Here is a 13,798-nt window from a genome sequence, read left to right as displayed (position 1 = left end):
GATTAACTGTAGCTAAAGTATTCAAGAAAAAAACAATGCCGAAGCAGAAACACCAACTGATAAAAATTACTAAAATTTTTATTTGGAACATAAAATTTAACACATATAATTTCATCTAAAGACCATGTAAAAACGCGTTTCGAGTTTCGCCATAATGGCTTCATCATAGCTAAAGTATGTTTAGGAATTTATAAATTATCAATGATGTGAAAGAGTTTACAACTGCACTGTGTCATTTTACTACTGATTTATTTCAGTACCAGTGAGACTTTCCGGAGGAGTCACTAACTGTACAGGACGAGTGGAAGTCAAGTACAATGGAGAATGGGGAGGAGTGGTATTTAGTGAAGAATCCAAATACTTGTCCACAGTGGTGTCCAGACAGCTGGGATGTGCCATTCCAAGCGAGGATGTGCTAACCAGAGCAGACGAATTTGGAGACGTTGAAATGAAGTTTTGGTTTGATGTCATAAATTGTACAGGAGAAGAATCCTATTTGTCACAATGCAGCTTTAACACGTCTGAGTTCAATGAAATGCCCACATTTAGTAAGTTTTTGGCAGGATTGGCTTATCCAGGTAAGCTGAAAAAATGCATCAAATAAAAAGTTTGTTTCAAATATGAAGGTAATTTTATAATATTTTAACAGCAATCCCAATGAAATGATAATGTACTGTGGGGAAGTTAGCTCGGTAGCAGCAGTGGTGGGGACCCAAACAGTCAGAGACAGGCGCACAAAATATGCAGGAAACAAGTTTATATAGAAAAAAATAGGAAAATGAATAAACCGTAACTTCAGAAACAAAATGAGTAAAATAAAATGCAGCCTTAACTTCAGGCAAACAATAAGAAACAAAATCCTGCTCGTCTGAGCAACTAACTAAACAGTAACAATAAACTAGCTATGCTATATAAGTGCAGCAATCAAGGTTATTCTTCAGAGAATCGGAATATATGATCGATATGATAATACATCCAAATAGCGTCAGTGTATGTTAATGTAGGTCGGAATCCTATTAATATTATAAATGTGAAAGTTTGTGGGTTTGTGGGTTTGGATGTTTGCATGTTCAGATGTTTGTTCCTCAATCACGGAAAACCCGTTCCACCGATTTGGCTGAAATTTTCCACAAACATAGTTAATACACCCGATTAAACAATAGGCTACTTTTCGTCACAATAGCGCACATACGTTTGTGCCAGGACCCCCACAAAACCCAAACTCACACCACCATCTCTGCAATCTCACACACTTTGGACCATAGCAAGCCACAAAATTCATATTGCCCTCTACAGCCTCGCCCCTAACCCCGCACAATCTCATATACATATACTTTACCACTTTGCCCCTCCCCTTAATGATACTCCAGGAGGCGCTCTTTAACGCTCCGGAGCAGCCATGTTTGCCGACCCCCACCGCTCTGACAATCCCTGACACCGCCCACCCATGTCAATACCCCTAGGCGGTCTAATAAATGCAAAAAAAAAGTCTAAAAAAAGTAAAAAAAATATTTAAAAAAAAATAAAAAGGATTAAACATTCAAATCACCCCCCTTTCCCTAGAACACATATAAAAGTAGTTAAAAACTGTGTAACATATACATATTAGGTATCCCCGCGTCCGAAATTGCCCACTTTACAAAGCTATACAAATATTTTTCCTGTTCGGTAAACGCTGTAGCAGGAAAAATGGTGAAAAGTGCCAAACCGCCATTTTTTCACTGTTTTGATTCTGATAAAAATTTTAATAAAAAGTGATCAAAGCAATAACATTTCCCGAAAATGGTAGAACTACAAAGTACATCCGGTCCCGCAAAAAAAGACGCCCTATACATCCCCGTACACGCACGTATAAAAAAGTTACGGCTGTCGGAATATGGCGACTTTTCAAAAAATAATTTTTTAACACAGTTTTGGATTTTTTTTAAGGGGTCAAAATGTAAATAAAACCATATAAATTTGGTATCCCCGGAATCGTAACGAAACACAGAATACAGTGGACATGTCATTTTGGTTGCACAGTGAACGCCGTAAAACCAAAGCCCGTAAGAAAGTCGCAGAAATGCATTTTTTCTTCAAATCCACCCAATTTTGAATTTTTTCCCTGCTTTCCAGTACATTATATAGAATAATTAATGGTGACATCATGAAGAAAAAATTGTCCCAGGAAAAATTAAGACCTCCTATGGCTCTGAGAGCGAACAAATAAAAAAGTTATGGGGTTTAGAAGGAGGGGAGTCAAAAACAAAAATCAAAAAATGCCATCGACGGGAAAGGGTTAACTTCAAATACTTCTATCCCAAAGTCACTATGTAAAGTTTCTCACAACACCGTATAGCAGCTCAAATACAAATTACCTTCAACACAAAAGTCTCACGTACTCTCTGAATTATAGCAAAAACAAGATACAAAGTTACATTTCATATCCCATACCTTATACACAGTACGAAAACCTTACCCGCGCCTGTATATACCCACTGCTACAATCACCGCAGACGAAGTCGCGGGTACCAGCTAGTATACAATGATTCCAAGTCAGTAAATGGTATTATCCAAATAGTACAATGTAGAGGTGTAAACTTTTTCGGTCAAGACCTTTCTCAGACTCTTCAATAGATCATAATAGAGACATTATGCTATAGATTTAAAAAAATATAAAGATTAGAGATGAGCGAGTAGGTATTCGATCGAGTAGGTATTTGATATTCGAAATACTCATACTCAGTCGAGTACCACTCGCTATTCAAATGGAAAAATTCGATGCAGAACCAGCATTGATTGGCCGAATGCTATACAGTCGCCAATCAACGCTGGTTCTTCTCCTACCTTTAGAAGTCTTCTCCTTGCTGGATCCCCGCGGTGTCTTCCGGCTCTGAATTCACTCTGCCAGGCATCGGGCCTGGGCAGAGCCAACTGCGCATGCCCACGCTACAAGAAAATGGCCGCTTTGACTGTAAGCGGCCATTTTCTTGTAGTGCGGGTATGCGCAGTCGTCTTTGCTCAGGCCCAATGCCTGGCAGAGTGAATTCATTGCCGGATGACAAAGCGGGGACACTGCGCAGAGAAGACTTCTCAGAGAATCCAGCCCGACCCTCACTCGTGGACTTGGTAAGTTCAGTTTGATCGAATGTTGCCTACCCCTGAAACGAGCATTTTCCCCCCATAGACTATAATAGGATTCGATATTCGATTTGAGTAGTCAAATTTTGAGGGGCTACTCGAAACGAATATGAAATATCCAATATTTAACTACTCGCTCATCTCTAATAAAGATGTATAGAAAGGATAGATCATCAGTCATCCACAGGTAGTCCTCCAGCCAGGGAATTCCAGGGAATAGGAATATTGTTAATTAAGAAGATATTAACAAACCCATAATATTGTATACTTAATGTAATGTCATAAGCATAAGGTAAATATATATATATTGTGGATAGAGCTAGTCACAAGGATATAGTAAGCGGAGCAATGCTATAGTATATGTACTGTAATAGAAAGAAAATAATCCATGGCATCTGGCTCGCCTGTGTTTTTATCTAGTCATCTTGCTTAATTTTTGCAAAATCGGTCCAAAGTTGTGGCAAATTTTGTCAAGGTAGACCAAGGTTTTTGGTGGTGTAGAGTTTGGATAAGTTCACACTGAGCTTTTTTGGTCAGGATTTTGAGGTCGTATCCGCCTCAAAATCCTGACCAAAAAGACAGCTCCCATTAATATTAATGGGAGCCAGTCAGGTGTTTTTTCTGGGAGCCGGTTTGTTCCGGCTCCCAGAAAAAGAAGCAAAATGCTCATTCTTCAGGCTGTTTCGCCTCGCGATTTGGCCTGAAGACACAGCCTCCTCCTTATGTATTGCCATATGTGGGTATAAACTGCGGTTTGGGCAAAACCGGGCACAGAAGGGAAGGAGCTCTATTTTGGTTTTTGGAGCACAGTTTGGTTTTAGGACATCATGCCACTTTTGCAAAGTCCCACTGAAGGGATTTATCAAGTGGTGTAGTGAGCATTTTTAACCCTTGAGGGTTGCATTTATTTAGTTTCCAGAAATGAATGTGCAGCTGATATTGAGAAGTTAAAAATGAAATTTTTCCAAGAGATCCACCATTTCAGCGCCCGATATTCTGTGCCCAACTTATGTCAGCAAAGACACACAATCCAAAAACTGTTATGCAGGTATCCTGGGCACAACAGCTTTTGAAATGTTCATCCTTGATACAAGTCGGGCACAACATATTAGGCACTGAAATTACGTATTTCTGGAAAAATGGGCATTTTCACATTTCACAATCAGTTGCTTATTCATTTATGGATAATAAGTTATCACTTGGGGGATAAAAATGCTCTCTGTACCCCTGGAGAAATCCTTCAGGGGTGTAGTTTCCAAAATAAGGTCACATATCAGGGGATTCAGCTCTGCAAAAGTGTCATGGCATCCAAAAGTCAAACCGTCTGGGCTCCAAAAACCCAATAACCCTTCTTCCCTTCTGTGTCCAGCTATACCCTGATATCAGTTTATACCTACATATCACATTACATATGTTATCCCGGGTACACCTGTGTCATACATGTGGCATAAACTGCAGTTCGGACACACAGCAGGGCACAGAAGGGAAGGAGCGCTATGTGGCTTTTGGAGTACAGATTTGGATGTTTGGTATCTTCACGCCATGTCATGTTTGTAGAGCCTGTAAGGTACCATAAAAGTGTATTCCCCAAAGGAGTGCCCCATTTTGAAAACTGCACCCCTCAAAGAATTTATCAGGGATTGTAGTGAGCCTTAGTATCCCAGACATGAATGCACAGCGGATGGTGAAGAGAGAACATGTTAGCTGTGTGGAGTACATTGCGAAAACCAAATATTCTACTATATCCCAATAACTCCTATGATTGGGGGAGTCACTCTGGGGGACACTTCTGGTGTCTTTTCCCTTATAAGCTCTAAGTATGGGGTGACGCCTGAAATACGCTCGCACAGCTTATATATGCCCTTCCTGCCACAGCTAGTTGTGTTCTAATGACTTGCAGTTTGTTTGTTTTTTTGTCTTCATATTGTCAGATGCTATATTTTCTTTTTCTGGTGATGTGGCCATATTAGGCCATATGTTGTTTGCGGGATGAGATGCATTTTTTAATGACACCATTTTTGGGTGCCTACAACTTATTGACCCCAGTCTGCACATTATACATACTGGAACCTCCCAATCACACCGCAAAGGTTGCCGGAGATGCAGGCAACATCGCGGAACCCCTTGAATGCCGCAGTCATGTTTGACTATGGCAACCAAGGGATTAAAACCTCCAGCTGGAGCCCAGCTTGATGGGAGGTTATGGAAAAGGTTGTTAGCTATCGGTAACAGCTAACACCCACTTCCGAAGCTGCCCGCTCAGATATTGAGCGGTCGAGCAGCCTTGGAAGTAATATTATGTCCTGGTGCACGGAATATCTTGCGCTCAGGATGTAATACTACATCCAAGGTCGCTAGGGGTTAATATACAGTCCAGGGTCAATCAACGGAATCTCGCCCCTGGATGAAACAAGGACTAGTTTCAACCATGATATAGCAAACTGTTACCGAACAGTATGATGTGTATTTCTGAGATCACACAATAGTGGAATGAAAAAGTGAAGTATCAGATTACTTTTCCTTTTGCTGTCGTTACCTCTTGGCTTACAAGTGTGGTTAATTTTACATAGTTATGTTTCTGTTTCAGGGCACGGGCAATACAGGTTAGTGGATGGAAATAATCCATGTTCTGGACATTTAGAAGCACGCCATGGTGATACTTGGGGATCTGTTTGTGATATTGACTTAGATCTTAGAGTGGCCAATGTACTATGTAAGGAACTTCAATGTGGAGAAGCAGTGCCATCATTACTGACCTATACAAGAAGACCTGGACCAATATGGACAGAGAAGATCCAGTGTGTTGGTAATGAGTCCAGACTATATGACTGTATAAGAACACCTGTGGGAGAAGAAACCTGCACCAAACTAAGTCCTCCATCTATTCAGTGCAAAGGTATTTAACATTAATATTTTACACAACTATTTTTTACTTTATATAAAAGGATACTTACAAAAGGGTAGATGCTTTTCCACACTGAAAAAAAAGCCTCCCATTGATTTCAATGGGTTCTGCTAGTTTTTTTTTCCACTAGTGGAATTTTCACTCCACTCGCTCAAAACTATCCTAGAGGAGACTTTGAGCCCTCGCCCATTCACCACTCACACATGACTACATAAACACCAGTGGTCGGACAGGGTCACCCTGAATCTTCCATACATGGTTTGCCATGTTTTTGGTACTTGTAGAACATATTATAGTATCGCTTGTATGTTCACAAACAGTGGCCCACTGACTCGGTCAACCCAGACTTCCAAGCCACTCTTCATACTCCTTTTTGCACACCTCTAGCCGTACACCACTGTGCTTTCTTCAGGTCCTATCACCATCCTCCCTCCTTACCTACTCTGCGCTGATACCTCCTGAGGTCAGAAACCTGGGCTCTCATTGGCAATATGTGAAACTGCATTACCTATACAAGCCTATATCTCTTAGATTAACCCGCAATCTCCACAGAGCTGTCATGCCAATCGAATGCCTCTGTACATTTACCTCAATGCCTCTATACCCCATTTACCTCATTTACAACCTGTTCCTAGACGCCTTAGGAGATTAGCTATCGACATATATGACTGGTTGGAGAGGGAAATAGGAGTTTCCTTCCCTCCTGATGTGTGGTACTCTGCTTTCAAATCCTGCCATAAATTTTCCATCTCATGCAAAGCTCAAGAAACCAAATTACAAAATTCTCTCTCATTGGTACAGAGATCTCGCTACTGGAGATGTAATGCGGATAAGGGTATGGTGCTGCGCATTTGGTGGAAATGTCCCCTCCTTCACACCTTCTGGATGAGAGTATGGGACCTCTTTAAGAGGGTCACTGGAGTTCAGCTGGATGATGACCTGGCCCTGTTCCTCCTTTTTATAGTCCCATGCACTAATCAGAAACATGTGAGTAGGTTAGTTTGAGTTATACCATACCTACTGTGAAGCATGGGGGTGGCAACATCATGCTTTGGAACTGTTTCTCTGCAAAGGGACCAGGACAACTGATCCGTGTACATGAAAAAATGAATGGGACCATGTATAGTGAGATTTTGAGTGCAAACCTTCTTCCATCAGCAAGGGCATTGAAGATTAAACGTGGCTGGGTCTTTCAGCATGACAATGATTCCAAGCACACCGCCAGGGTAACGAAGGAGTGACTTCGTAACAAGCATTTCAAGGTCCTGGAGTGGCCTAGCCAGTCTCCAGATCTCAACCCTATAGAAAAGCTTCGGAGGGAGTTGAAAGTCTGTTGCCCAGCGACAGCCCCAAAACATCACTGCTCTAGAGGAGATCTGCATGGAGGAATGGGCCAACATACCAACAACAGTGTGTGCCAACCTTGTGAAGACTTACAGAAAACGTTTGACCTCTGTCATTGCCAACAAAGGATATATAACAAAGATCTTTTTTCTGCAATGCATGGTTGGGATTAGCCAGAATCCCATTCACTTTGCAGGTACTGTAAACTGCAGTATTTTTTGCTGCAGCATTTCCGCAATGTGGGGCTTTAGCCTTTGACTGATCCATCTGGCTGCAGGAACCAGAAGAAAAAGCAATGAATGGAGAATGGAAGAATTTCTGCCCTTATTCAAGTAATAGGAACAGAACTGTAGCTCCATCCACTGTATAGTAGTAGTGAAGGGGAACTGTCCCTACTAGGGTTGAGCTGATCTTGAGATTTCAGGTTCGATTTTAAAAATCCGATTTCCGATCATTTTCCAGTCGATCGCGATCGTGAAATTTGCTTGATCGCCGATCGGAATCCGATCTTTTCCAATCTAGATCCTCAACCCTAGTCAATGCTTCTCTATAGAGTGGAGCAGATCTTGAGATAACCTCCGACCTCAATATTGCTGGAAAAGATCTTGATCAGAATTCCGATCACGATCGTGAAATTTACTCGATCGCCAATCGGAGTCCAATTTTTTCCAATCCTGATCGCTCAACCCTAGTCCCTGCAAACTATATATCTCTGCTGTAATCTCCTGCTATCTTCCCACATGTAATCTATAATTTGCACAAGACCTTCTTCTTTGCTTTGGTCATATCCACTCTTCACACAACCACCTGCCAAATTTTTGACTTGCACTCCCCATATTTTCGCAACATGTGACTTCACCCCAAGGGTTAAGTTAAAGTGTTCCAAAGTTATCCTATCCTCTAATTATTAATAAATGTGAAAGTTTGGATGTTTGTGTTTTTGTTACTTGATCACGCAAAACAACTGAAGGTATTTGGATGAAATTTGACACATAGAGAGTTTGTAATCTCGATTAACACATAGGCTACTTTTTATGCCCGGTAAATGACATGGCTTCACGACTGTTATGAATTTATGTTCATATACTACTGTATATTAGCCATTGCATGCAGTTTCTCTCAGCTAATTGGAGTTTACTGATGCAGCCAGGTCTGTTATCTCACTATGTAAATACACAGATAACACTGAGCCTCTTGTGTACAAGCATCTGCATATTATCTGATTTGCTCCAGTGCTGAAACACTGGATGGCAAAACCCCTTTAATACAAATTGCCAGCTTGCCAATTTTAACCGGTAAAAATAAAATGTAATTTGTCGCAAAATTCTAAAACAGCAAAAGTTGTGAAGGTAGCCTGAAGTCACAGACGTCTCCTCAAGCAGAGCTAAGCGGGATCATCAACGCCAACAGCACACTCCTTATATGGCGTCCCAGACAGCTGCTGAGAAGCCGGAACAATCACAGGCACAACGCGAGGAACAAGTTCAGCAGCAGGGCAGCTTGAGAACTGCCGAAACACCGGAGAAGGCAAACCACTGACAGCAGCAATTTGCTAAATATAGGCATATCATGGACACCAAAAACACACAGACAAAGTCACGGGCAAAGGCTAGTACCACTATACAGTGATACATGTCGGATTTCAAAAATGAGCCTGCATCATTAAGATAGATTTAGGCTGTGGGTAAGGGGCTAACTATAGCAAAAGCATGTTTAGGAATGTATAAATTATCAATGACATGAAAGAGTTAACAAATACACAGTGTCATTTTGCTACTTATTCATTTCAGTACCAGTGAGACTTTCTGGAGGTGTCAGTAACTGTTCAGGACGAGTGGAAGTCAGATACAAAGGACGGTGGGGAGGAGTAGTATTTAATGAGGAATCTAAATACCTGTCCACGGTGGTGTCCAGACAGCTGGGATGTGCCATTCCAAGTGAGGATATGCTAACCAGAGCAGATGAATTTGGAAACATTGAAATGAAGTTATGGTTTGATGTCATAAATTGTGCAGGAGAAGAATCCTATTTGTCACAGTGCAGCTTTAAAATATTTGTGTTCGAAGAAATTCCCACATTCACTAAATTTATGGCAGGATTGACTTATCCAGGTAAGAAAAAAATGCATCAAATTAAAATTTTTATGTATTTGTCTAAAATAATGAGTCAATTTTATAATATTTTAACAATCCCATTGAAATGATAATGTATGTTATACAATAACCAGGGCATTTGGTCTACAGTCGTGGTAATACCAAAAAACACAAAGCTAAGAATTGAAATTTACTTTGATAATAATTAGAGATGAGTGAGTAGTATTCGATCGAGTAGGTATTCGATAGAATACTACGGTATTTGAAATACTCGTACTCGATCGAATACTCACTATTCAGATGGAGATGCAGAACCAGCATTGATTGGCCGAATGCTATACAGTCGGCCAATCAACGCTGGTTCTTCTCCAGCTCTTCATTCACTCTTCCAGGCATCGGGCCTGGGCAGAGCCGACTGTGCATGTCCGCTTGTAGTGTGGGCATGCGCTGTCAGCTCTGCCCAGGCCCGATGCCTGGCAGAGTGAATTCAGAGCCGGAAGACGCCACGGGGACGCTGCAAGGAGAAGACTTCTCGGAGGATCCAGCCCAACCCTCACTCGTGGACTTAGTAAGTATAATTTTATCGAACATTGCCTACCCCTGAAACGAGCATTTTCCCCCCATAGACTATAATAGGGTTCGATATTCGATTCAAGTAGTCGAATATTGAGCGGCTACTCGAAACGAATATCGAATTTCAAACATTTTACTGTTCGCTCATCTCTAATAATAATGATATAAAACATGGCAGTATGGAAATATCATGCAGTGCTGCTAAGTGCAGTTTTTATTTCTAGAAATTGCCATGTCGTCTGTAAATAGCATAAATCCACCAAAAGGAGAAGTAAAATTCAATTTTTATTAAGTTCTGCTAAAATTACATATAAGTGACTCCCATATAATGTAAAAAACAAACAAACAAAACGAGATAAATTCACACTTCCTCCCTATGTGTTGTACATGAGAGTGGTGTCGCTTAATAAAAGTGACTATCAAGATAGAGAAGGTGAACAACAATCGACGTCCGCTATCAATGATTTTCAGCGGTATGTTGATAGTCAGTCTTCCTAATGCTTAACAATTGACCCAAACATAAAGGAGGACACCAAAATAGTCTAGTGTTATATCACTCCCACATAGAACAACATATGCTCTCTTTAGTGTCCACCCAGCAATAGGTATCAACACAGGGGCAGAGGCATTCATGTGTGATAGAAAGGGAGAATATATACAATAAAGTGTCTTAGCAGAGGTGTTTATAAGGAATGGACTATCGCGTTGGGATCACCACTTATAGCAAGGCAGTTTGTAACACTCACAACTGCATCAAGGGTTAAGAATCAAACCCAGCGACTACATACATGCACATTGATCAGGCTAAAAGACACGGAGCATCTTGATCCTGCCCAACTAGTATAGCTATAGGTCCCCCAGTGCATAGGTCCAACACCGGGTTCATCAGGAGAGAAGCTGTACATCAAAACATATAAGTGTCCCACAAAAATAACAAATAATGCGGTGAGAGCTGCAGTTCCCAGTGCCGTGATGGTGGACACCTGTACTTGATCAATGTTAAGCCACAGGAGTGGCCGACAAACAAGTCTATATATATCTATTAATGGGCTTGTCCTCGCACCTATTGATGTTGCCAATGTGCTCCAGCACTCTCCGCCTATATTCTCTTACCATTTTTCCAATGTAATTTTTCGGGCAAGTGCAAGTGGCCATATAGATATATAGATAGAAAGTAGCCACTTGTGGATTTGAGGGTGTCATGAACGTGTACTCATTGATGTCTATCAGGCCCTTCTCTACTGCCATATCCAGGATTTTAGTTAATTCCTCCTGAAATACCCTAGTTGGATCACTATCAAGAGTTCTATATGAGTCACTCTGGGACAGGATTTGCACATCCGTACATAATGCTCCCTATTCATTAAGACAGTATTTCCGCCCTTGTCAGATGGCTTAATGATCACATTTGCATCCTTAGCAATATCCAGTAGGGCCTTCTGGTAGACATTATCCAAATTGGATGATCTTTTATATTTAGAGAGTTTTGAAAGCCCCTCAATAGCCAAAGCCTCAAAGGTGCTTTTAGGGCGTAGGTTCGTGAATGATTTAGGTACTTTCTCGCCCTGTCCCTCCCTGAAGAGTGTTTCCAGGATATCAAGCCCAGCCAAATCCTCAACATCCACACCCCACCCATCACTCTTCTTCATTTTATTGAGATGCATGAATTTGTTCCATCTCAACTTATGACAGAACAGCAATAAATCCTTAACCCAATCAAATTCCCTGAAGTGAGTAGTGGGGACAAGTGATAACCCCTTTGACAGAACAAATCTTTCATGATCAGACAATTCTCTACTGGATAGATTATTAATCTACGATCCATCAGAGGCTTCCATAACGCTATCAGAGGCCAAACCCTTATGATCCACACTCCAATTCTGTTCACCCATCCCAGTCCGTCGTGAATAGGTCATTTGTTGTCCAGACAAGTTCTTCCTCTTAGTAAATACTGGGTAATAGGTGGGCCCTGGGCTAAAAAAACAGATGGTTCACTGCCCACTTGAGTGTTGGATTTGCGTATAGAAGATCTACCACCTCTTTTCCCACCTATCTTTACCTGTATTTCTCCATCTGACCTTACTGCTCCCAGATCTTAATGTAGAGTCGTTATCCACATTGTCATATTCAGAGGAAGAAATAATTGATAGCGGACGTTGATTGTTGTTCACCTTCTCTATGTGGGTAGTCACATTTATTAAGTGACGCCACTCTCATGTACAACACATAGGGAGGAAGTGTCCATTTATCTTGTTTTGTTTGTTTGTTTTCACACTATATGAGGGTCACTTATAGGCAATTTTAACAGAACTTAATAAAAGTTGAGTTTTATTAGATTATCCGATATTAAGCCATTCCTTTTGGTGGATTCTTACAGTTTTAATTTCTGATTTAACTGTTCATAAAAATGATTCTTGCTATTTATTAAATAAAAAGAATGATCTTCATGAATTATTACATTTAATAGAAAAATTTAATAAATAATAATAATAATAATAATAATAATAATAATTAATAATAATAATAGGATTGTCTAACAATGGGATATTAGACTTCTATGTTATGTCATTCAATACATAACTTTTAAACATTGGGGCAGATTTATTAATGTGCTTTCCCTTAATTTTAATATAAAATGTGGCAAAATTAATGTATCTTGGAATATACAATGACTCCGAGTCAGTAAATGGTATTCTCCAAATAGTACAATGTAGAGGTGTGAACATTTTCAGTCAATAGTCCTTCGTCAGACTCTACAATAGATCAGAATAGAAACATTATACTATAAGTTTCAATAACTACAAAGATGTATAGAAAAGATAGATCATCAGTTGTTCACAGGTATTTTTGTGACAAATTGCACCAAAATTGCAGCAAATTACGTCAAATTACGAAGGACTAATGTTTTTGGTGGTGTATAGTGTTGAGCGAGAAGTATTCAATCGAAAACCATAGGAATGCGTGTAATTGGCCGAACACCAAGGGGTTAAATGCATCGAATATTCAATGTGTTTAACCCCTTGGTGTTCAGGCAATTACACGCATTCCTATGCCGGCAAGGTATTCGATCGAATACTACTCGCTCATTACTAGTGGTGTAAAGATAGTCAAAAGTGTCCAAACAGCTAAGGCTAGGTTCACACCTGTGCTTGTGTTCCATTCGGAGTTTGTCTCTAAACCCACTAAAAAAATTTTTTGGGAAATATGATGGACTCCATTATAGACTATGGGGTCTGCAGGTTTCTACAGGAAACTGCTTTTTAAGTGGGTTAGGGGCAAGTGTGAGCCTAGAGTAAGACCTGAGCTAACTGTGATACATTTGGTTTTACATTTTAGTAAGAAATCGTAAACTTAAAGAAAGCTAACTATGAGATTGTAACTCTGCCCCAATGTTCTTGTAACTAGATATTGCTATTATATACTTAGACCTTCTAGTGTGACAATTCTTATTGTCTTTCCTGCACAATTCCAGGAATCATTCCTGAAACACCTCCTGTGTATCCACAAGGCTATGGGCAGTGAGTCCGAGCTACACGTGTCCATATTTAACTGATTGTCACTTTGGTTAATTTGCTGAATTTTTCTTAATAATGCCATATCCATAAGATAGGACAACAATTTTAGATTGACAGGTGTCTGACTACAAGGATCCCCATAGATTATTTGTTTCCCCATACCAACAGTAATGCAAGGGACAACGACACTACTGCTCACACTGGCATGGGGAAACAGATGATCTGAAGAGACCCAGGAATTGGACTCT

The 13,798-nt window shown here is 40.4% G+C and overlaps 1 protein-coding gene across 1 annotated transcript in view; it reads left to right on the top strand.

Annotated features, from left to right (window-relative positions):
• Positions 1 to 13,798, top strand: part of LOC142214521 (scavenger receptor cysteine-rich type 1 protein M130-like) — a 75,246-nt gene that overhangs the window by 27,040 nt on the left and 34,408 nt on the right. Inside the window, exons 8-11 of the mRNA XM_075283470.1 lie at positions 258 to 578; positions 5,708 to 5,944; positions 12,269 to 12,292; positions 12,867 to 12,891. Coding sequence (XP_075139571.1) covers positions 258 to 578; positions 5,708 to 5,944; positions 12,269 to 12,292; positions 12,867 to 12,891 — 607 coding nt within the window. The remainder of the gene's footprint in view (positions 1 to 257; positions 579 to 5,707; positions 5,945 to 12,268; positions 12,293 to 12,866; positions 12,892 to 13,798) is intronic.

The sequence above is a fragment of the Leptodactylus fuscus genome, chromosome 7 (assembly GCF_031893055.1).
Source record: "Leptodactylus fuscus isolate aLepFus1 chromosome 7, aLepFus1.hap2, whole genome shotgun sequence".
Classification (NCBI taxonomy): Eukaryota; Metazoa; Chordata; class Amphibia; order Anura; family Leptodactylidae; genus Leptodactylus; species Leptodactylus fuscus.
Note: the sequence above shows the minus strand (reverse complement) of the source record. Positions and strands in the feature narration are given on the sequence as shown.